Raw genomic sequence first — 25401 nt, 5'->3', positions numbered from 1 at the left:
AAGAACAGGAATGAAGAGAGTGAACTGATAGCAGGAATTTGCTGTAAACAGAGCAAATCAAACATTTTTTTAAGGTGGAAAATAGATTTTTTTGGTCAACAGAAGGCATGTTTGTGGGGGGAAAAAGTCCAAGTTTTGTTGAGGATATTCATGTTTTCATGGAAAAACAGGGAGGTGGGGGGAACAATCAAAGAAAACGTTCAACAATTTTTGGTTGTTGTTTTAGCAAGGGGGGAAAAATGTATCATTTCCTGATCCACAACAGTTGTAAATCACATTATGCCTAGGAGAAGCAACAAGTCAGGGGGAATTACAAAAGAAAGTACACAAACATTTGTTAAAAAAACTACACTGGACAATAATGGAAGACTGTTAATTATAATGGACGATGGGGTGTATTTGCAGGGAGGTAAATGTTTCTCATCAACATGAGGCCAAACTCCTGCCTGTTGCCCTGAAGATGGACTTCTGTATGGAAAGAGAGAATCCTGTCATGTGCTCGTGGACATGGTGAAGGAAGAATGTTTCTTTATATCCTATCTAGAAGAGAGAGGGAGAAAGAGAAAAGCTTGTGCGTAGAGGATATATCTGCAGTCCTACCACCTTCGAGTGTGATGCAGTCAGCTCCTAGAAGTTAAGTAGCCTGGAGCTGAATCAGTACTTGGAGGAAAGGCTCCAGGTAAAAGCAACAGAGGAGCTCAGATACCACAGTGATAGGCACCATGTGTCTACCTAGCTCATTAGATTAGTTAACTCCATAGGTGGCTCTCTTCCAAACCAGTACTGAACCAATGCCCCCAGCATGGGGGTGATGGGCCCTATATCTGCTGGAGATGCTATCTTTCAGATGAAACATAAAACTGAGGCCTGGGTCCCCTGTGTTCATTAAAAATCCCATAGCACTTTTTGCAAGAGTACAGGTGTTAACCCTTGTGTCCTGGGCAAGTTACATTCTGCTGATCTAACACACCCAGCAGTTTAAAAACACAATAATATTCTTCACTTCCTGTCCTAAACTGTCATTAGAGTAATTGGACTGCCGTGTGTGATAAGCTTTTCTGTAGCTCCTTGCCAGTTGTGCCACTAAGGATGAGCAGAGAGTCTGGATACGACCCTAGGGTTCTCCATGGAGATTTCCAAGGCTGCATCCCAGCCTTCATATTCCACCTTTCATGGGACATAGGTAATCTGCCTGGCACAGCCCACGCTGCGATAGGCAAGACATGATCTCCGTCTGTACATGGGATGTTCACGCCATGCAAAACCTTGTCTGTAAAGCCTATTCAGAATGAAAGGCGTCATCCCTCCGTCTCAGAGCACCTCTGCCTCGCATGGTTTCCTCATCACATGACAGCTCTTTTCAGGCTGTCTAGACCAAAGCCTGGTTTACAGTGGGCACTGCTGATGCCCCAGTTTTCAGCCAGTCAGAGAAGCACCCGTGCCTGGTACATTGCTCAATCCCCAGGAGGGAAGAGAAGCCAAGTTCCTGTTCTCATTCCTTCCTGCAGAACAAGGAGAAAGAGCTGCTCTTGGGCAAGAATCCTTTTAATTTTTGTCCGGATTCCTTCCCGCTATCCAGCAAAACAAGGAAAGAGACATGGAAAAGCTCATGCACCTGGTCTTCTTGGTCTCCTTATCAGGTAAGAAAGCATCAAATTCCTTTTGTGTTGAGTTGAGGGGCAGGCAAAGGTTTGGACAATGCCAGTTATTGCTCTAATATCTAGCATGAGTCAGAGCAGGGACCCAATGGGCAAACGTCTCCCAGGAGCATGCCTCAACGGCTGGCTCTGGAGCCAGAGATGAGCCCATTGAGAATGTTCTTAAACGGACCCGTGCCAACATTCAGCAGTGACAGTGTCAATAAAAGCCAAAGCAGGTAGCTATCTTTTAACTGCCAGAGGAAGTGCAGTGGGAGTTGAGGGAGCTCATTACTTTGCAGGTGTTGCTCTGCACCCCGCAGGATCCAGCTCAAACAGCTCAAGATTATTATCCTTGTATTGAAGAGATGTAGATTCCCTGGACCTGATTCTCCGTTGCCTTGTGCAGTCGTTTGTGCCTCTGCAAAGAGAGTGTCAAATGCAAATATACTGATTTGGTGCCATGATCCACCTACTTTGCATTCACTTTGTGTAGATGCAAACAACAACATAAGGTGCAAGGCAGTGGAGAATCTGCCCACCTCCCTCCCTCCTGACCCACGATTCCCAGAACATGTCAGGTAAAGTGACCAGATAGCAAGTATGAGAAATCAGGAGACTTTTTTTGGGAGGGGAAAGGGGAAGAAGAGTTGCATATATAAGACAAAGTCCCTAATACCAGGATGGTCCCAATATCAGGACATCTGGTCACCCTAATGTCAGGTGAAGAAGCCACAAATAGTCTTGAAGCAACAGACTGAGTCAAACGGAGCCATGGTAACATGTTTAGCGAGTGATCATGCAAACTACAGAGAATATACCGAGCAGGAGGAGGAGGAGGAAATGCATCCCATGGCTGGGGAGCTATTAAATGTTTATGGAAAGAGAGCAGGTAGTTTGGGGTGGGGGTGAGAAGGGCTTCCCTCTAAACATAAGTCACTGCACTGGTCTCTTGAGGTGCAAACTGGAAGCAGTCATGTTATTCAGCAGCTGCATTCAGGATTTCATTCTCTTCCAGGGTTTTTGTTCTTTACGCTTCATTTTTTTTTCCAAAGGACTGTGGATATCCTATTGCTCAGCTGCTTCCAGGGTGATAGACTGCGGTCTCTCAGTGAGAGGGCTGACTCTGAGTCAGAACAGGAAACACTATGGAAGAAATAACAAAAGCCCTTAGCTGCACACTCAGCAATTAAGATCACAAAATCCAGTTCATTTGGAGTTTGTGTGCATATATTTTCCATGCAAACTACAGCAGCTACAGGTCCTGGTGGAGCATATAATGCTTAACAAAGCAGACACACCTCATGGGCAAATAGAGGAACCAACCCTTAAATATGTGAAATCAGGCTTACTTTTTCTTCTTACCAGTGTTTCCTGTGGAGAGACGTTTGGGAGTGAGGCAGGGGGCATGAGGATATCAGGCTAATCAGACACTGGAGATCATCGGATGCATCTAGGCCTAGTTTTTGAGTTTAATGTTTACCCAGAACGTTCACAAATAGGAGAAGAGAGTATGACCTGTGGCATTCCCAAACACCTCAGTCCAGGTGGATCTACGAAGCCCTTCCGACATCCATTCTCAATTGACTTCGGTCTTCAGCGCTACTTAGAATTCTGCACCAGGCGCTAGCGACTGAAAAGCCTTCACCTCAAAACACACCGATTCCCCAAAACAACACACCGCTCCCTTCTAAAAGCATAAATAGCTCAAGCAACGTGGTGCCCTGGCATCTGCAGCTTGAAGAGAAACAGAAGTTGGAAGTAAGGAACTAAAGAGAAACAGCAAAATAGTTAAAGCTCAGCTGTGCCAAAGGGCAGCGCTAGAATGAGCAGTGCCTCAGGAAACAGCAAAAGGAGATGACTCAAAACCACTGGTGTTACAAGGTCAGTAACGGGACTAAGAATTAACCCTCTGACGGCGCATCTGGGGACTGGCTTGTGGCTGAGGATCGGATTCCTTTATACCATGGCCCCTTGGCACCACTCCGGCAGCATAAAGCGGCCCTACAGTAGGTGCAAATTCCATTTACACACCACCAGAGCAGGGTAAGGGGCCTGGGTGTAACTTTGCCAAGCAGAGCCTGTGTGTTTAATGCTCCTCAGTGTCCAATGAAAGACCCAGGTTCAATTTCTGGAAGTTTTCTTGCTCCCCGGACCAGCCACGTTATCAGCCCGTGAAGGGTGGAAGGGACTCACATCACTGAGGTCAGACTGGGAGAGGTGGTGGTCTCACTTCTGGCCGGGATCTCTATCACTGTGGAGTGAGCTTCGTGACCGGGCAAAGTAAGGTGTGGATGAGCTCCAGTTGGAGTCCCAGCGAGGCCATGGAACATTCAACATCATACCAGGAAAAAGAGCATGGAAGGGGAAGGCTTTTGTGGCATTTCGAGAGAAAAATCCTTCACTGGGGAGACAATATCTCCTCCCCTCTGTCTCCCACAAGAAAACCCAGCTGATTGGGGCATAAGGAAGTACCCATCACTGGGGATCAATAAGTAAAGAATTAGAGACGGCCTGAACCAAAATCCTGAATCTGAACATATCCAAATTTGGGGGATTGAGTGGGGGAGGGGGAGTAGATGACACAGTGAAAAATGGGTAGAGGATGCTCGGTCATCTACACTACATTGCTATACCAACGGAGATGAGGAATTACAGGTCCAAGTTTTCCTAGTGAGGACAAGGTGATGAGAAAGAGAAAGAGAGAGAGAGAGAGATGAATAAGATACAGAGAGAGAAGATGATTGAGACTTAGATGGTGTTTTCTTTTCTCTCCTCCCAGAGCTCTGTGTAGCAGAGAACATCACGGTGGTATACGGACTGGAAGGAGAGACCATCTCCATCAGGTGCGCCTACAGCCCCAAGGAGAACAAGTGGAGAGAGAAGAGCTGGTGCAAACACATCAACAAGACCGAGTGCCAGCATGTGGTCAGTGCCCACCGCTTCTGGCTGCAGTTCCTGAAGAAGTGGAACGGCACCACTTCCATTGCTGACAACATCCACAAGGGGGTCATCACAGTGACCATGGAGAAACTCCAGAAACAGGATGCAGGGCTGTACCAGTGCAAGACGGACTTCTTAGGAGAAGCAAGGTCCTTAAAGAAGGTGAAAGTGGAGGTGCTAGGAGGTAGGTCCCCAGGCTGTGGTTTCACTACAACAGGCTTTCATGCATTATTATTTTTTGCATTACAGTGGTATCTACAGACCCCAGCTGAGATCAGGGCCCCATTGTGCTAGGTGCTGTACATATACAGGAATAAGAGACACTCTCTGCCCCAAGAGGTTTATAATCTAAGCAGACCAAGGAAGTGCTGTTATCCTCATTTCATAGATAGGGAATTGAGGCACAGAGAAATTAAGTGCTTCGCCCAAAGTCATCCAGGAAGAGTCTGTGGGCCGATCTAGAAATTGAACCCAGATATCCTCACGCCCAGTCCAGTGCTTTTATCACAAGACCATCCTCCCTCCCCTGCAGTCATTGTGCTAATACAGGCAGGGTGAGCTGAGGGGCAGAGCACAGCCTATGAAGTGTGGCCTGCAGCCATCCTTCTCTGTAACAATAGGTCAAGTACACAGATGACTAACCACAGTGTTTCTTTGCTAGTGAAATTCAGCAAACAATTGCTATTCCACCAAGCAGGGAAGACACAAGCACAAAGGGGAGGGGTTACAAGCCCTTTGCAGGACAGGATTGGAATTCAAAACAACCATTACAAATTGAAGCATTCATCTGAAATCAGCAAGGTGAAATTCAAGACAGACAAGTGCAAAGTACTTCACCGAGGAAGGAAAAATCAAATGCACAATAGGGAACAACTGTCTAGGTGGCAGTACTGCTGAAAAGGATCTGGGGTTTTAGTGCACCACATATTGAATGAGTCAACAGTGGGATGTAGCTGTGAAAAAGGCTCTCATCCTCCTGGGGTGTATGAACAGAAGCGTTTTACGTAAGACACGGGAGGTAATTGTCCTGCTCTACTTGGCACTGGTGAGGCCTCAGCTGGAGCACGGTGTCCAATTCTAAGTGCCATGCTTCAGGAAAGATGTGGACAAACTGGAGAGACTCCAGAGGAGAGCGACACAGATGATAAAAGGATTAGAAAACCTGACCTGCGAGGAAAGGTTAAAGAAAATGGGTATGTTTAGTCTTGAGAAACCAAGACTGAAGGGGGACCTGATAACAGTCTTCCAATATGTTAAGGGCTGTTATAAAGAGGACTGTGATCAATTGTTCTCCTTGTCCACTGAAGGTAGGACAGGAAGTACTGGGCTTAATCTGCAGCAAGAGAGATTTAGGTTCGATATTAGGAAACACTTTCTAAAGATAAGGGTCGTTAAGCTCTGGAACCAGCTTCCAAGGGAGATGGTGGAATCTCCGTCACTGGAGGTTGTTCAGAACAGGTTGGACAAACACCTGTCATGGATGATCTAGGTTTACTTGGTCCTGCTTCAGTGCAGGAGATGGACTTGATGACTTCTCGAGGTCCCATCCAGTCCTACATTTCTATGAAACCAATATTATGGTCCTGTGTATTTGATACTCATGAACAGGATGGTCCCTTCTGGCCTTAAAGTCTATCTAGTCTGATCTCCTGCACACTGCAGGCTGCAGAACCCCACCCAGCCACTCAGACTATGCAGATTCACATGCCAGATGTACACAGCCATGAGACTTCTGGCAAGTTGCTAATGTGACCCTTCATGCAGTGAAGTCTGGGCATCCTTGGATCCGTGCAATGAGTTTAGTCAGTAGTGAGTGAGCCCCAAAGTTCTGGGTTACCAGGTGTCAAGGTCTTCGGATACAGCCATGAATGTGGTGGGGACCTCATGGGTTTCCGGCTTCTTCCTCCTTTCACTCAATGCCCCAGAGGAATGCAAAGCTTTAGTTCCTGCACAGGCACAGCAGATGTGTTTTACTCATGGCTTTTATAGGCTAATAAGTCTTTGCTATTCAGAGTACAAGTGTCTACAGGACCCGCATGCCATACTAGCCTTTAGAACACAGCCAGAGTATCCAGGTCCAGGTGCCAGAGATGCCATGGTTTCCTGAATACCAGTGGGATACTCTTGTCACGTAAACGTCTAATGGGCCTGCAAGCCTGGAGGCTCTGGCCCAGATTCTTCTCTTATTTATTCCTGCTTTACAGCAGTGTAAGTTCACTGCAGTTATTACACTAGAGCATGAGAGAGGTCACAAACGTCACCTCTCAGTATCTGTGAGGAGCCAGAACAAAGCGGGTTACCTCTGGATATGAATAAACAGTGCATGGGAAGCTAAACTGCTCTGTTTCCATCAGCAGATCTAACGGAGACCCAGGCATCAGAGGAGCCCAGGGCTGAGCACAGCATCTCCAGGTAAACCTGCAGGCTCATTACTGGGCCACGATCTCTGTAAGGAACTTATCCCTGGGCTTCATTCATCCAGCAACTGCACCAACTTTAAAGCAGCGATGGGATCTGGGGTATATCCCCTGCCGGGCATGACTCCTCTGCAATGGCTGGGGGAAGCCAGACCCGTTGCCCAGTAGGACAAGATTACCCTGGATGAGGGGTCAAAGATTTAGAAAGAGTGCAGCAGGCAGGGAGACAGGCTGAACCAGGGAGACTTCCAAAATGTCGGCTAAGGTCTGCAATTCTGCCAGGTGCCGAGTATCCGGACTGCAGGGAGGTGAGGATGCTCAGCATCTTGCAGGATTGGGCCCCATGAGCTCAAATTCTGCTCTTAGAGAGACTGTACAGCGCAGATAAGAGAATGAGGCCCCTACATCAGTTCAGAACTCAAATGCTTCACCGCCACTGATCACCCCCCACTTTTTAAAGGCTGCGACAAATACTAACTGTTTGAGGCCATTCATCTTCTGTGATTTTATATTTTATTAAATATAGTACTATTTACTATGGTTTCACACTGGTTTAAGGGTTCAGTTCTTTACTAATGGGATTGTATTGCAAACTGGCTTTTCAATGAAAGGCAAAACCAAGGTCCTGAAAATCTGTCGCCAGCACAAGACTAGAGGATATGCTGTGGACATCCTGACCCAGTTCCTGTTTTGGGTTCTTTCTGTGTTTTCCATAGGACATGAAGTTCTTCTTCTCTTCCTGATCCAAAATTATTCTTTGAAGTTGTTGCGCAGCTGATAAACAGCTGCTGCGTTCCAGCCCAGAGATGGCTGCACTTCAGCGATCCCTGTATATCATTATTTATCCATTAATGAGATTCTTCAGATTAAAGCTATTGTTTAGTACAACCGTAATCTTTGCAGCCTCCCATGTGTCCCGGCGTGCATGAGCAGGGAGAGCGTTCTATAGACAGTGATTGTCTTTAGCTCTCTCTGTTACCAAAACACAAGATTCACATTAAAAAGTGGAAAACTTCCTTTCCTAGTTAAACCTAAACTGTTGTATGCATGGTTTCCCATAACAGCCTTCCTGAGGCCCCTTTCAACATCCTCTACATCACTGCGGGATTCCTGGGTGCTAAGTTCCTGACAGCCGTACTGATCTTTATCATCGCCAGCACCCAGAAGAGCAGAGCCACAAGGCAGAGAAGCCATAACCTGAACCAACACCAGCTCCTCCCCTCCACAGGTGATCTCGTGAGCATACACATGACAGAATTAGCCTAAGGAGGAAAACATTGCCCAGGGCTGGGCCACAGACCTAAGGAAACAAGACGGAAAAGAGCCCTGGGAAACTGGAATAAGGTTCAAGGACAAAGTTTGCTGCTTGCCAAGGCAGAGGATAAATGCTGGAGCTAAACGTTATGTGCAAAGAGCCTGCCGTCCCTGTGGGAGGTTGCCAGCAACAGTTTCCATTTCTCATCTCTTACCCCATTTTTAATCAGTGTCCCTCTTCCATTTCCAGCACCAGAGAACTGAATGGACAATACAGATAACACTTGGACAGGATGGGAGGAGGAAAAGGATGGGAAGGAAAATAAAAAACTCCAAGAGTCTGTCCATCCAAACTCCCAACTCGCCCAGCACAAACACACATACATGTAGAGATGTTGCATAGACATGCTTTGTTTTCCTTGTGCCCCCCAGTCTAACACGATGACAGATAATCTTTGCTTGCTATGCCAGGTTTTGCCTGCAAGGCTAATGGAAAATGCTTTACTGCAAAAGAAATCAAAGATGCGGCATCTGACAGTGCATTCACCTAGTGCATGACTGGGACTTTTATTGGCATATCGTAGCCACAGCATGTCTTGGGTGCAATCTCCAGGGGCTGCAATGGGCTATGTGAATTACTCATCCATCTGATGCTAAATAAAGGGCAGTGTTGTGTCTCAACTCTCCATGTGCCTTGTCCTGCTTCACTGAAACTCAGTGTTGTAGTGAAGAACTAGCAGTTTTACTAAATGTAGCCAGTCGGGCTAGATGTCTCCAGAAAACTGACTGAATGCTCCCCACGTGTCCAGGGAGATATCCTACCCACGAAGGGATGAAAAGGGGGCAGTAGGGTGCTGGATCAGGTAATCATGGGCCATCTCACTCCCAGCACATGAAACAAGTCCAGGAAACCATTACAGGACTGAGTTAGCGTTTAACAATACAGAGCAAGATCGGAGGGATGGGCAAAAACTGTGCTTTATCAGTTATATTCTGCAGCTAGTACCTTGTGACAGCCAAATCCTATGGGTGCCTCTTGGTGTTTCCCCACGACACACAGGTGTGGTCAGTGCTCTAAGGTCTACACTAGGATTGTAGGAATTTAAAACTAATACTGCTATCAGGTGCCAGTGGCCCCAGCCTGAGAGTGAAAATATAATTTTCTCTCTCACCTTGTGTCTACACTGCAGTCGGAGATGTGATCTGGCATTTGTGCAAACATACCCATGCTCGCTTTAATTTAGCTAACACGCTAAGAATAGCAGTGAACATGTGGCAGCACGGGCTACAGGGTGGGCTGTAGAAGACTGGGTAACGTGCATTGTTAGCCTGCACCGGGGTCTATGCCACTGTGTCTTTACTGCTGTGTTTAACCATGCTAGCTAGATTAAAGTGAATCTGTGTGTGCCTACCTACGCTGCAATCACACCTTGGATTGCAGCACAGACACACCCTGAGATTGAGGCCTTTCCCATGGTGACAGCAGCACGGTGCTCTGATTGCCATCAGCTGCAAAGGGGCTTGCTGCTCTGCCGTGTGTGTGTGCGCGCGCGCAGAGTTATCCAAGACACTTATCTGGACAGTCTCCTCCCCCTGGGGCCAGAGCTGAGAGCCACCAAACTCATGTCACCTCAGAAAGCAGCACACATGGTGCCAGGGGACAGAGACAATGCCATCTCTGTTCAGGGTGATTAAGGTGTGTCACAAGGATTCTCACAGGCAGTGCACCACAGTGGGGCAGCCCCCTGGGTAATATCCTCTGTCAAAGGGTTGGGGCCTATCTCAGAGTGCCTTCCTCCTACCAGGCCAAGCTGTGCTCTTGCTGAGTTAGCTCGCTCACTGGGGTCATTCTGTCTGAGCGCTCTCAAGTAATCCAGGGCAGAAATTTCCAGCAGGGTTAGCTCTTTCATTTTAAGCCTCCATAACAAAACAAAACAAAACAAAACAACCCTCATAAACTTTCCTCTTAAAATATATGCGGGTCAAGCAGTCCTTCCCCTGAGCCTGTCCCTCACATCAGCAACCTCGGTAACCAACATTTCCTGGCTCTTACCTCAGAGACTCCTTTGTGTCCATTTGGCTTCTGGAGCAATTCCTCTTTACAGCACCTCCAGCCGCAGTCCATTGGGAGCCTAACCTCTTAGCTTTCTGGAGGGTGTTGTACTCCCCTCCACCATTCCTTGCTGCCCTTTTTTCATAAGGGTCAGCTAATTAGGTTCCAGCTCTTTCCCAGGTGCAGCGGGCAGGGCTAATCTGCCAGCCAGCCAACTGCAGGCTCTGACTCCAGAGGAATGGTATGATGCACACCTTTGCACCTAGTTTAATACAAACACATATGGAGGCTTGTTTGAAGACACAATTTACTGGGCACCTTGCACACGGTTACCTGCAGTCTCCCACATTCAGGCACCCACCACATTCTCCAGGGACCTTCTGTCCATCAGAGAGCCTTTGTGGGTCATTTCTCACATGCTTCAAGCTCATACAGGAGCAGGACAGACTGATGCCTGCTCAGCCTGGCAGTCATCTCTAGACTCTCCCCTTTCCCACTGTGTGAAAGATAAGAAGTGCGGCACAGGGCTCTTTTTTAAAGGTGTGGTAGACAATCAGGCAGGCAGTTCAATCAGTGCAAGGTTCACAAGGAAGCAAACCAAACTGCCCCCCACAGCAAAGCTGGCCGGAAAACTTCCCTTCTGTTTCATGAAACATTTTGAAGTGGGATCATGGCACTGTAAGAGGGTAGCAGGAAACCCCTGGTCGCACTAACTCCAGCTGTCCCAGGCTGATGGAGAAGTTCCTTCTCAGTTGTGACCACTTGGTGAGGTTTAGAGCAGCCTCCAGACTGTTTGAAATGCCTTTATCACCTTGATGCCCCCCGACCTTGCCTAGCAGAGACAGGGTGCAGGAGAGATTCTGGCACACACTGTGCAATACAGCAACAAAGAGCTAACAAAGTAACAAACACTGATGCTAAATGTGTTATTTCAAACTAAAACATGCTCCATCCTCATGCCCAGCTCCCTAGTTTCAAGTGTAAATAGCTAAGCTGTTGTGCTTATTTAAATGAGAAGCAGCTGGTAAGTTCATATACTATTGCAACACAGGCACCCTCCCGAAAAGACTAAACATTTTCCCAACCATTCCAAACCGACACTGTCACTCCAGAGCAGCATGTGACAGAGAGCGACAAAGGGAGTGCACTTCCTACCCACGAGGGGAAATTCATCTTCACAGCAGCCAAGGCGCCCAGAGGCTGCATTCCACGTCTCCAGGACCGAAACCACTTCCCACTACAGGATGGGTCGCTTCCCAGCCCAGCTGCTATTGCTGGCACTAACAGGTAAGGCACCAAGCGATTGGCTTCCCTTCCCATAGACATGGAAAATTCCCTTTGCTCTTGCATTCATAGCACACAGCACTTGTTTGCTCTTGCGCTTATCACGTTGGCCGGCTGCAAGCAGGCACAGAATTGGGTTCCCAGATATTTGCGATGGCAGGAAATGCTCAGCCTGCTGGGTCTCCAATTTTTTTTTCCAGTCGTGTATTTTATAGAGAAAAGAAAAGCCATAAAGTGGATTTCAGGGAGGATTTGAACACCTCAAATTTTGGAAATAAGCTCCCAATTCCTGCTAGAAGGGATTCCTTACTCCAAACCCACTTAGGGACTGGGTGCTAGGAGTCTGCAGAGAGCAACAGAGAACGTGCTTTAGGGAACAATCCTTCACTGAAGAGGTGATGGATTAGATGATCAGACCAGTGCCAGTTCACCAGACAGAGCCAGCCTAGCTCCTCTTCAGTTGTTCACACTCTAACCCACTTTGAAGACTGGGTGACGTAAGCTCCACGGTGGAGAAGAGCACGGACCATTATATGGGGAGGAGGCAGCCACAATGTACTGGGGCTCAGCACAGAGGCTCATTTAAGCCAGGATAATGCTAACAGTCACAGCAGCCTGAAGTAGTAACAATGATGGGCAGGTCATCGGTTAAGAGCCACTGATCACACAGGACGTTCTCACCCGCAACCTCAATTTCTTCTTTCCTTGGAAGGGCTCTGCTTTGCAGGAGAGGACCTGGAAATTGTGAGAAGAGTGCAGGGAGGCACTTTCACTACGGTGTGTCACTACAACATGCACAAGTATTCACAAGGGGAGAAGTTCTGGTGCAAGGAGCTGTCAGACACGGCATGCCACAACGTCGTCCTGAGCTCACCCGCAGCAGGAAGGAATTACATAAACACCAATCCAAATGCGAGGGTCAGCCTAAAAGACTCAGGAACTGGCTGGATTTCTGTGTCCATGACGGAGCTCCGGGTAGAGGATTCGGGAATATACTGGTGCGGGGTTTCCGATCACCTGAAGATCATCCCATTGAAAAAGATAAAAATGGCGGTATCGTATGAGGGTGAGCTGCAGATCAGGGACGAGCAAGTTGGGACACACCAACTCAAAGCTAGATATTCCAAATTAGACTAATGCTCCATTTACAGTCTTGTTTCTAAATCAAATACAGTCTGTGCAGTAATAGTAGAGTGAGATGGGTTCATGTATTTTAATCCCTATTTTATATCTAGTTATAGAAACAACATACGTATCCGATGCACGTATGTATATAAACACACACACACACACACACCTGTACATCACATGCTAGCACATATATAGGTAGACACCAGAGCTGGTTGGGAAATATTTTTTCCCTATGCAAACTTCCAATAAAAACAAAAACTAAAACTAATTTTTTCCTCAAAACACCACAACGATTTTTGGCCCTTACAAACAAACTGTTTTGGTTTAAAACACAATATTTCCAGCTATGGGTTGTTCAATAAAAAAATCAAAATTTTTCCAGAAACATGAACGCTCTTTCCCACATATATTTGATTTTGACACACAGCCATCCTCCATTAAAAACAAAGATCCCTGTTACACAGAAAATCTTTGACTAGGTCTGATAGAAACCCCACAACATGGAGAAACATCACTCCACATTTGAAGTTCTGGCTACCAATTGGAATGACCAATAAGAAGGTTGGTCAGATCAGCCACTAGACATCCCCGACTCTGGACATCTTCATTTACATGACCCGTCCCGTTATCAGCTGGCTGTTGCTGCTGGTGAAAGGTGCCACAACGACAACCCTAGAGCCTTGTCCTTACGCACAGGGGAGAGCCAGCATGGCCAGTTGCAGTGCAAGCTTTCTCCTTGCCGCCCCAGCCAAACAACCTCAGCCCTGTCCTGGATGGTCCTCCATTGTAGGGACGAGAGAGGCTCCCCTCTTTGTGGTTCATTCAGCCCTTGGCTTCTCAGGTGCTCAGACTGCGGGCGGAGGGGCCAGTCCTGAATGCGCATTTTAAGAGTGGCGGCAGCATTAGCAGATGTTCAGGCTGGATTCAGGGTTGCCCCGTGTTGATTGATTGCAGCTTGAGTACTGTGCAGTTTTCCAGCGTTAACCGTGCACAGCAAATCGTAGGAAACATTCTTTTTGGGCTGGGAGAGATTATTTCCATGTCTTTTGCAAGTTCCTGTTATGCTGGGGTTTGGTCTGATCAATTGTCTTCCCATTTAGATGCAGGTGGCATTTACACACCTGCAGGACATGTCCCTTTCCTTCCCTCTCTCACAATAACCATCACTGGTCTCTCTCTCCAGCTCCTGCGACGTTATCTGTAAAAGAAGGAGACTTCCATCTCCCTAAATTGTTCCTATTTTGTGATGGACAACAGCAGGAGTTCCAAAAATTTTACCTGGTGCAAAATGGTAACTGCAACCAGATGTCACCCTGTGATCAGTGTTGAGTTCTATCAAATTGTTAATACACAAGGAAGGACCAGGATAATGATTGATCGGAAGAACAAAGTGGTTATAGTGACACTGGCAAAGCTCCAGCTACGTGACTCGGGGGAATATCACTGTGAGAGCCATCTCCAGGGAAGTACCACCCTACTGAAGATGATCACACTGAATGTTTTGGGTGAGTTACTCAAAGAAAAGCGGCCTTCCCTTAAAAGTCAGCAAATTCTCATCCACTGGTGGATGTGGTTATGGGTCAGAGCTCAGATGGGCTCCTCTCACAGGGAAATTGCAGGAGACAAGAGAAGAATTTCTGAATTTACTTGTCCAGGCTTTTGATATCTACTAGTATTATCTTTTATATTGCTATGTGTTGTGGGTCTTGGGTAGAAGCCCATGGGAGCTATAAACAGGCTGAGCCTTCATCCCCAAAATTCTGACTTTTTGAGGTTTAAGGCCAGGCTAGAGCCATTTGAGTTTTTGTTTGAATTGACTTTCAGTATGCATTAAATGGGAGTAGATCAGAATTGGGGTGGATAAAATAAGAACTGAACTGAATCCTGACCAAATCTCAGACTGAACACAACCCTCTGTCAAGGTTTGTGAATATTGCACTTTTCTTTTGTGTCAATGTTCATCCTTTTCTGCCCTTCTCATTTTCAGCCAGTGCAGAAAGCAGAAATGCAGAACAGGCCATAGGAAACACCATTCTTGTGGAGATTCCTACTTGAGTGGAAAGGGACTCCTCACAAGAAGGTGCCTTTCCCAATAAAATCTCCAGCCTAATAACAACAAAGAAGTTCAGATAAGCAGATGAGCTTTTGGATCCTTATCCAAATCAGATCTCCAGTCCTTCTGAGGCATAACCAGCTGTGCTCAAAATATGCTCTCTTGTAATACCCCTACTTTTATCTGTCATACAATGATTCTGCAAGGCACTAAGGCCCAGATCTTCAAAAGAATTTAGGTGCCTACTCCCACTGAAATCAATGGGAATTAAATACCTAAATACCTTTGAGCATCTGGGCCTGAGTGCTGTAGAGATGAGGGACCTTAGCATCTCCTAGGAGGCACTCGACACCTTGCAAGATCAAGTGCACAGAAATTAGAAATTACATAGCCCATCCCTTTTGGCCAATGCACAATTGTTCCCTTCAGTATATTTCTCTGGGCTTTCTCCAATCTCGTTTTAAATATCTCATTTGAGGATCTTCTACCACTTCCCTTGCAGGATTATTCCAAAGACCAAGAGACCTCACTGATAGGAATGTTTTTTGCTTGTAAATGGCAAAGGGATAGGGTGGATTTCCATAGGAAACCCATAATACATGCTCACTGCTAACAAGCTAACTCTATTCTTATTATTCCTCATGATGAGGACAAGGCTATAGGGGTAAGGTTCACTCATACATTCTTCATGGGGTGTGTTTATTTCCAGAATCTTATGATCGGATGGATTTTTTGACTACATCTCTTCCCATTGACAACATAGGGGCCATCCTCCCAAATGCAACCAGGAATGATGAGCAGAGGTAAAGAAAGAAAGAAAAAAAAATTTCAGGCTCAGCTTAATACAAGATTCACCATAAAGGCTGGAAACCTCCTTTCCCAGTTAACCCTAATTTTTCTATGTGTGGTTTCCCATAGCTGGTATTCTGAGGCCAGTTTCAATGTCCTCTATGTCATGGCTGGATTGCTGGGCACTAAGTTCCTGACAGCACTACTGATCTTTATCGTTGCCAGCAATAAAAGGAGCAGAGCCACGGGGCAGGAGATGCACGGCCGGAACAAATACCAGCTCCTCCCACTCACAGGTAATCTCATTGAATGAATACATGGTGGTATGAACCCCAGCTGGGAGAGCATTCCCCTGTGCTGGGCCAGAGACATAAGCAAGGTAGAGGATTCTGGGAAGGAATTGCAGTGCGAACAGGAGTAAGGCTGAAGGATACATCTTAGCTACTTTGTCAAGGAAGAGGATAAAACATTTGAGAAGCTAAATGTAGCAATAACCTCTCATGGGTCACCAGGTGTGTTTGACCTAACACCAGAGACCGTGATTACTTGTGCTAAAAGAGTAACTCCGTTAGCTTGTAGCAGTAGTAGTCTGTTACCCATTATGTAGACCAGCCACTAGAGGGAAACGCAATACACACTTTCATTAATATCCCTTATGTAATAGGCCCATAAAGGTAAAAAGAAAACCATAGGAACCCAAACCCTTCGTTGGGGACCCGTGCCCATAGGAACCCTAACCCTAGCCCCAAGTCCCCGGAGGGAGTTTTCCTTTATAGGGGTGAAAGGGCCATTCATTCATCATCTGGCCCTTTCAATCCTTGGCCTCACTATTGAAGCAGCCTAGAAAGAGGCGATTTAGTGTCAGTTTTTGGTGATGGTTTGTGTGTGGATGAAGTGGACACCTGTCCAGCGGGCACGGGAGTGAGACTCACCAATTCCTTTCACAACAGCCATCAGAAAGTAACTGCTTCCAATCAATGCAGACCTGCACTGGATTCAAACCAGCAAGCTATAGGTGAAACTATCCAATTCCCAGACTGGCTACACTAAGGAGAAAATGCCTAGGGGCAAAAGGAATGAAGGACATGGTGTTGGATAGTGCATGTATCTAGTGCAGGAGAGAGATTATCAGTATGATACCTGAGCCAGTGTGTCTTGGGAACAATTTACAGCCTGCAATGGTCTGTTCGTAGGTTTGACAGAATTCAATTTTTGTTATATAATTTTCACAGGAAATATTGATGTTTATTTCAGCTTATTTAGTTTTATCTATTTACATTTTCTCAGTTGCACAAAATTATGGGTTGTAAGCATTGTTTATTTCAATTTTCACTGTTGCAGGAAATTACAGGGGGGGAGTCAGACAGTAATTGTTTAATGACAGTGTAGACAGATTCAAAACGTTAAAGCTTTGTAATAGCTAAAACACAAACTGTCAACATCACATCTCAAAATATACAAAGTAAATATCCTTACATCAAACTGTGATAAGTTCTCACGCAGCATTTTTCGTACTTTGACTATCTGTAAATTTAGATTATCACTGATGGAAATATTTTTACCTTGGTTTGTGTGTGTACAATGAAACTGACATTTAAAAATCTAATCCTTCCAAGGTTACCTATGTACATAGCTCAATCATGTGATACTAAAATAAAATCCACTGTCATGTTTCAGATCCTCAAGGCTAGTCACCCGAAGGAGAGTAGACCACCACCAAAGGTGTGAGTGTCCCATTATCCACAGCAGAGTAGCCCAGTTAACTGCAATCATTGCTACTTGTATTACGGTAGCACCCAGGAGCTCCAGTCATGGGTCAGAGCCCCGTTGTGCTAGGTGCTGTACGAACACAAAACAGCAAGATTTTCCCTGTCCCAAAGAGCTTATAATCAGAGTAGAAGACAATAGACAAGACGTGGATGCCACAGACAGAGGGAACAAGGTAACAGTGACACCATACTGACCAGCCTGATAAGCAGCAGTCACAGTCCTGATTCACACTGGCATGAATGGAGACTCAGGCTGTAAATGTGGGTGGGGGACAGAGGCACATTTGGGTCTATGAGGAGGGTCAACAGAAAAGCAGACAGCTCCTTGAAACCAGCATGGACTCCTCAATTCTTACTCCATATCTAACCAATTTCCTGTTTTGTTTCCAGGAGTAAAGAAAGAAAAGAAAAACACTAGTAAGACAAGGATGTGATGGAAGGAGGAAGAAAAATAGGCAAAGAAGAATTCCCAACTCCCTCCGCATAAATACATATGCATGCAGAGATGCTGACACAGATATTGACGTCAACAGACACACACATGCTTTGGATGAGAAAGTTCTGCTCAGTTTTCCCAGGGCCTCCAGCCATCGCACACAAACGTTTGCTTCCTAAACCACATTTTACCTGCAAGACTAACAGAAAATGCCTAGATGCAAAAGGAACTAAAGACACAGCATTTGGAAGTGCACACACCTCATTCCTGAGCAAGACTTGGAGCACTGTATCTGAGCCATCTAGTCATCAGGAGCCATCTACAGGGGTCACAATGGGATATATGCATTACTCACACATGTGATGCTAAAATAAAAGGCATTGTATGTCTCAGATTGCCAAGCGTGTTGCCCTGGTTCATCGACGTTCAGGGTATGTCTATATTGCAATCAGTGGTGTGACTGCAGTACTTGTAGACCTACCCACTTGGACCTAGTTAGCTCCAATAAGAACAGCTGCGGCTTTGTCCACTCTCTTATTGCGACATCGGCACATGAGGTTTAATCATCACGGGCCGCAAAACAAAGCTACATTTAGCCATCATGAGAAGGGATCTAGTTACGCAATGCAAAACACTGACACCGTCAAAAACTCACCCGCCAGAATGCCACCTACACCCTACCGGCCAAACCCAGTCCCAGCAATGCTCTCCTTTCCCCCGCACCGGTTGTAAACCGAAGGGAGAGCCAAACAAAATTGACTTATAGGACTTGTCTACGCACATAATTGGTTCGCAGCAAGTTGCAGGGGGGGGCTGTACCATGGGCTAACTGGCACTCATTCACCGTTTGCCAATCTACTTTGATCTAGTCCTCTTTGGAACAGAACTCGAAGAAAACACCCTGACAAACCGTTAGTGCGCATCAGCAGGTGCACAGGGGCTAACTGTGTGGGCTAGTGTGGGGGAGATTCTCACCCCAGCTTGCTGCCCACTACATGTTTGTGTAGACACGCCCCAAGTCTCCCCCTCCCCACACACACAAGAAGACTAGAGCTGGTTTTCCTGTCCCGTGAAAAATGTCAACATTTCAAAATGTTTCCCATGCCACGCTGGGATGAATCTAAGCCCTTTTGAAGTTTTTTGTGAAAAACCTCAAAGGGAAGAGAGAGAGTAGAAAACCAATGGCCCGGTAGCTACAGCACTCACCTCAGATCTGGGTGCCCAAGGCTCTGTTCCAGTGCTAGGTCATTACTTATACAAAGTTGGAACAGCTTCAATGGGAGATACTAAGAAAGCCCCATCCCAGAACAGCCAATAGGACTGGATGGACTGGCTGTGCATTCCAATCTCCCACATGGAGGTGAACCGACACGATCCTGCTTCCCTTTCCTCAGCACCATAATCCTTCTTCCTTTTTCTCCCTCTCATTTTTTGTATTGCTTTAAGCAAAAATTTCATCTCCAGGTCAACATCCTAAACACATTCAGACACAGCTGGGGAATGACACAAGAGACCCTGATGAGCGGTAACAATCAGGACACTATACAAGGGACAGGACTAGGACACTGGCCTCAGATTCAAGAGACCTGTGTTCTGTTCCCACCTGCTGTGTGACATTGGGAAAGTCATTTCCCATCTCTGTTTCCCTAGCTGTACAATGCAACTATGGCTAATTCCCCCACCTTTATAAAGTGCTTTGAGATCTAGGGCTACAAAATGGAAACTGAAAGCTGTTCCTCTAACATACACGAATGTCATTATAAATAGAACATGCACCAGTCTCTTCCCCCCCCCACACACACACACTCCCCATTTCTAAAAGCAGATGTCTAAACATGTGCAAAAATGAGAAGAGCTGATAGCCAAAATGCAGGCTTCCTGTATGACGGCTCAGATTATGAGCATCATAACACAGACAGTGACAAAAGGAGTTCACTGCTTACCCATCTTTACAGCGACAAAGAAGCCTCAATGCTGTATTCCACTTCTCCAAGAGTTAAACCACTTCCCGCTACAGCATGGGCGATTTCCCAGCTCTGCTTCTATTGCTGACACTAACAGGTAAGGCAATGAGGGATTGTCCTTCCTCTCCTGTAGACACAGAACATTCCGTTTGCTCTTGCATTCATAGCACACTGCACTTGTTTGCTCTTTCGCTTATCACGTTGGCCGGCTGTGAGCAGGCATGGAATTGGGCAGGAAATGGTCAGCTTGCTGGGTCTTCATATTCTTTTCCAGTCATTGCATATTTTATAGTGGAATTAAAAACCATAAAGTGGATTTCAAAGTGGGGCGGAGGGGTTAACCACCCCCACATTTTGGAAACAGGCTCCTCTGCAGCTAGAAGGGATTCCTAACGCCAAATCCACCTATGGACTGGGTGCTCTGAATCTGAAGAAAGCAACAGAGAATATGCTGTAGGGAACAATCCCACACTGGCAAGATGACTAGAAGACTCGATGATTAGACCAGTGCCAGTTTACCAGACTATACCAGACAGAGTCAACATAGGTCCTGATCAGTTGCTCACATGCTAACCTGCAATGAAGATTAGAGAACATAAGCTCCTCAGTGGGAAAGATCATGAAAAACTGAATGGGAAGGAGGCAGCTACAATGTATTGAGGCGCAGCACAGAGGCTCCTTTAGACAGAGTTGAGAGCCTAGAGTACCAGTCACAGCAGGCAACTGTTGGGCAAGTCATTGGTTAAGGTCATTCTCACCAATTTTTTTCTTTCCTTGGAAGGACCATGCCTGGCAAGAGAGGACCTGGAATCGGTGACAACAGTACAGGGAAGCTCTCTCAGTACAACCTGTTACTATGATGAGCAGAAGTATTCACAAAAGGGGAAATTCTGGTGCAAGTTGCTGCCAGATGGGAAATGCTACAACAGAGTCCTGAGCTTCCCAGCAAGGGGAACGAATTACCTAAGTACTGCACCACTGAGAAGGGTCAGCCTAACAGACTCAGGAACTGGCTGGTTTTCTGTGTCCATGACAGAGCTCCGGGTAGAGGATTCGGGAACATACTTGTGCGGGGTTTCTGATCATCTGAGGCTTATCCCATTGAAAAAGATGAAAATAGCAGTTTCTTATGAGGGTGAGCTACAGATCAGTCCTGATCTAGTTGGGACACAGATCAGCTCAAATTAGACCAAGGCTCCATTCCTATTTCCAAGAAAACACAGTGACTATAGATGTTGACTATATAGAGAGATGGTTAAAATAATAACCTCCAATTATATATCTAGATATAAAAACAACACGTGTATCATATGCATATATGCATTTATTTATATGTACACCTGTCACATATCTAGATAAAAACAAGAGCTGGGGTCCCCCCCCCATGAATAATTTTGACCAAAAAAAAACCCCAAACAACATTTTTAGTTTTTTTGTGAAAACACCAAAAACCAAAACAGTCAGGTTTAAAATGGAAAAATTTCAGTTTGCAGTTGTTCAGTGAAAACTTTTCAAAACAAATGATGAAAATGAACATTATTCTCCAAAATTTCTAGTTAGCCCAAAAGCCATTGTGCATCAAAAATTGAACCTTTTTCTTTCTAAATGTTTGAACTCCAATAGAAACCACATGAGACGGAGAAACCCCACTCCAAATTTGAAGCCTTGTCTACCAGTTGGGATGAACTGTAACAAGACGGGGCATATTCATTACACCACCCATCCCATTTAACAGCTGGATGTTGTTACTGCTGGCGAAAGGACTGGGAGAGATTATTTCCATGTCCTTTGCAAGTTCCTGTTGTGCTGTGGTTTTTTCTGATCCTTTGTCTTCCCATTTAGATGCAGGTGGCATTTACACACCTGCAGGACATGTCCCTTTCCTTCCCCCTCTCACAATAACCGTCACTGGTCTCTCTCGCCAGCTCCTGCGACGTTATCTGTAGAAGAAGGAGACTTCCTCTCCCTAAATTGTTCCTATTCTGCAATGGACAACAGAAGGAGATCCAAACGTTTCACCTGGTGCAAAATGGTAACTGCAACCAGATGTCACCCTGTGATCAGTGTTGAGTTCTATCAAATTGTTAATACACAAGGAAGGACCAGGATAATGATTGATCAGAAGAACAAAGTGGTTATAGTGATGCTGGCAGAGCTCCAGCTACATGACTCGGGGGAATATCATTGTGAGAGCCATCTCCAGGAAAGTACCATCCTACTGAAGATGATCACACTGAATGTTTTGGGTGAGTTACTCAAAGAAAAGTGATCTTCCCTTAAAAGTCAGCAAATTCTCATCCACTGGTGGATGTGGTTACGGGTCAGAGCTCAGATGAGCTCCTCTAGCAGGGAAATTCCTGGAGACACAGAGACAGCTTCTCAATTTATATTTTCAGACTTTCAATATTTACTAATATTATAAACAAACTGGGCCGATCCTCTGCCCATGTAAATTAGAGTGGTTGTTATGAACCTACACTAATTTACACCAGCAATGAAATGAAATGGCCCAAGAACTGATGTGAATGTTGCCCAGCTCTCTGATTGAACTCATATCTTTGTTAGTTCATGAATATTAAGCCTTCCTTTGACACCCATCTTCATGCTGTTCTGCTTTTCCTACTCTTAGCCAGGCTAGGAAGCAGAAATACAGAAGATAACTCAGGAGAAGCAATTCCTGTAGTATTTCTGACTTGACTGAAAATGGAAACTCATAAGAGATAGCCTGTCCTCGAGCCACTTCCATCCTGAAGAGGGTCAGCTCAGCATCTGAGCACTTGGATCCTAATCCAATGGGACCTTTGGCCCATATGGGTTTATCCGTCCCTGCTCACTTTTACTCTCCTGCAGTACCCATGCTTTACGCCTTTTATTTGTCATAAACCCTAGACCCTACAAGGTCCATCTCACAGGAAGCACTCAGCAATTGGCAAGGTTGGGTGCACGGAAACCAGTGATGGTCTAAAGACCATCCCTCTGGCCATTGCAGCATTGTTCCCTTTAGTAGATTTCCAAGGCTTGGTTCACACTAGCTGTAAATGTCTCACGTGAAAAAGCACAACAACAGCGTAGTCCAATGGGTGGTGTATGGGCCTGAGACTCAGAAGATGTGAGTTCTAGCTCTATATCTGGGACTAACTGTCTGGCTGTATCTACGCTAAACTTTTTTCACTCAGGTACTATGGCAAGGAGCACCATGTAGCAACTGGAATGGAATGCGCAGCACTTCCTTCTGGGATTATTGGACTACACTCCAAAAAAACTTCATGGCTAGGACTCCTCTGGGTAGTAAAGGGCACAGGATGGATTTCCACGTGACATCCCGTTGTCAAATCCTCATTGCTACCCAACAAGCTATACCTCAGGATTATGATGAGGAATCGCTAAAGTTGTGTCATGATTTCCCACGTCGACCAGGCCAGGGCCATCGGGAGAAAGTGTTACTCATTCTTGTGTTTATTTTCAGAAAAAAATGTGTATCCTGATGCAGTTAATGAGGCTACTTCACCTCCCAGTAAGGAGGGGAGAACCATCCACCCAACTGTGCCCAGCAACAAGGATCAGAGGTACAAAAATCATATAAACAAAAGTCTTAAAGGCTGACATGAGGGTCCCAAAAGGGGATTTTTCGGTGTCGGCTGCAGATTAAAAGGGTGGGGCTGTAAGAGACTAACACACACGCCCTCCTCCCCATTCTCTTACAGGTTTGACCTAACCCCCATGAAAGGTAGTGGAAAGGCACCCACTGGCTGGAGTAGGAGCTGGATCATGCCCTTGGTGAAGGGGTTGAGCTGTCTGTTCTTTCCACTCTCCATGTGATTAACTAGGGCATGAGCACCCAGCCCAGCTGTGCTGTGACTCCTCTTACTCTTGCATTAAGAACACAGCCTGTGTAAGACCAGGAGAATCATTACCAGGTGTGACCAAAGACCCTGATAATTACCCTGATGAAAGACAGACCCTTAGAAGGGGCACAGCATCCTAATGAGGAGGATTCCCTCATTGCCAGCAAGCACTGGAAAATAATTCGAACTCTTGAGTCTATCCCTTGCATGAAGCAACCCTGAGAAACTACAGCAGGGCCAGACCCTCCAGCGGTGTCAATCAGTGTAGCCTCCTTGACTTTGACAGAGTTCCACCAATGTACAAGCAGCCGGTGTCATTTTTTGCATACTGAATTTAGATTTTGGAGACTTAATCTAGTTTCCAACACATAGTGTCACCTCTCCCCTCTCAAATTAACCAGGTCACCTTTGGTACTACAAATATTAACAGAGATACTGTGCATTTCCTTGCAGAACTCTTTATGTGGTCCTGGCACTGGGCTCCCTCCTGGTTGTCAGTGCACTGATTGCTACCATCTCACTCATGGCTATTATTTTCACCAAAAGGAGAAAAAGAGGTAAATCTCTCTCTCTTGTCCAGTTTTCATGCAATTTGGGTTTGTTTCCCATTGGCCAGGGTCATAAACCAGTGGTGTGGGTCATGCTGAATGCATGTGAAGAGAGAGAGAGGTGCTAAATCCTTCATCCCCATAACCCCCTTTTAGTCAGAGCTAAAATACAAAAGGTTAGGTGCGGTTTTTACATTCAAATGAGAGTCTGTCTTTCACTGTAGGGGACATGCTGAACTTTGGCGGACACCCTAATTGCAGACTAGCAGCACAGCAGGTAGGATGTCACCTGAAGATCTGGTATTTCTACCCCTTTGTTCGATCTCCTCCATATAGTTGTTTGAAGCAGATGGAAGCAGTGTTGTCTAGTGTTTAGAGCAGGAGGATGGGAAGCAGGATTCTTGTATTTCTGTTTGCATGCCTGTAACATGAATATTACCATGATCACAAGCTGCATAAAATATAGTGTCCCTGGATCTGCAATCTGATCAGCATGGGTTCAGGGGTCTAAACTCAGAGATCCTTGAATGCAACGTGCTATGTGATTGCAATGCATTCATGTTACCAAATCAACCAATAGGGGAAGTGCCTCACTCCAGTTCCTCAGACCTTACAGTAGGGTTCATGTAGGGTGATGTTCTCTGAGCACCCCAAAGTAATGTATTTCTCTTTTCCCATGTCCCCCAGTTTCATCACATAGAAAAGAGATCTTTAGCTGTGGGGTAAAGTGAGACGAATATTTAGGAAGTGGAAACGTTAAAAAGGATGACTTTCTATTTAGTCTTCTATTATTTGTGGATTTCCAGAAGGACGAAAGAAACCCGAGAGATGCTGCACCAGATTGGGAATTGAAGAATGGCATAATATATGCCATGCCAAGGCTCCAACCCAAACCAAAGGCAGACGATGTCACATATGCCAACTTGGAGCCTTCACCCAAATCAGAAGTCATCAAACATTCTGCTGAGCCTTTAGCTGTGCTGTTCTCTTCAGGCACTGTGGAATATGCAACCATCATCTTTGGAGACTCATCTCCACAGTTTGGGACTAAAGAGAAACAAATCAGCCCTAACTAAACTCAGATGCATGAAACCTTCTGTCCTACCTCATAGCTATTCGCCTGATCTGCTGTCACAGAAACTACAGTTGCTGACAATTAAATGCATCTGGAATTGAAAGGAAGATACATCCTGCACTGGTTGTCTCTAGCTCCTCGGTGTATTATCACATTGCATCTTCTTAAATAAAATATTGCAGCGGGAGGCTTATTTAGCTTGG

General features: G+C 45.8%; 2 protein-coding genes across 2 annotated transcripts; both read left to right on the top strand.

Annotated features, from left to right (window-relative positions):
• Nucleotides 1-1582: 1582 nt before the first annotated feature.
• On the top strand, nucleotides 1583-18117 carry LOC137142204 (polymeric immunoglobulin receptor-like). The gene is given in 11 exon segments (XM_067531441.1): nucleotides 1583-1640; nucleotides 4420-4764; nucleotides 6935-6992; nucleotides 8062-8260; nucleotides 11486-11591; nucleotides 12301-12654; nucleotides 13903-13934; nucleotides 13936-14224; nucleotides 15482-15575; nucleotides 15691-15857; nucleotides 17721-18117. Coding segments are annotated over 11 exon segments (1731 nt in total). The 5' UTR covers nucleotides 1583-1597; the 3' UTR covers nucleotides 17765-18117.
• Nucleotides 18118-19784: 1667 nt separating this feature from the next.
• Nucleotides 19785-25199, top strand: LOC137142249 (polymeric immunoglobulin receptor-like). Its single transcript, XM_067531505.1, has 7 exons — nucleotides 19785-19827; nucleotides 20512-20865; nucleotides 21656-21976; nucleotides 23197-23296; nucleotides 24029-24132; nucleotides 24348-24400; nucleotides 24930-25199. The coding sequence occupies exons 1-7, from the start codon at nucleotides 19785-19787 to the stop codon at nucleotides 25197-25199; spliced, it is 1245 nt and encodes a 414-aa protein (XP_067387606.1).
• The last annotated feature ends 202 nt before the right edge of the window (nucleotides 25200-25401 follow it).

Source organism: Emydura macquarii, unplaced genomic scaffold (assembly GCF_026122565.2).
Source record: "Emydura macquarii macquarii isolate MOO-44397 ecotype Brisbane River unplaced genomic scaffold, CSIRO-AGI_Emac_v2 contig_3220, whole genome shotgun sequence".
NCBI classification, from domain to species: domain Eukaryota; kingdom Metazoa; phylum Chordata; order Testudines; family Chelidae; genus Emydura; species Emydura macquarii.
Note: the sequence above shows the minus strand (reverse complement) of the source record. Positions and strands in the feature narration are given on the sequence as shown.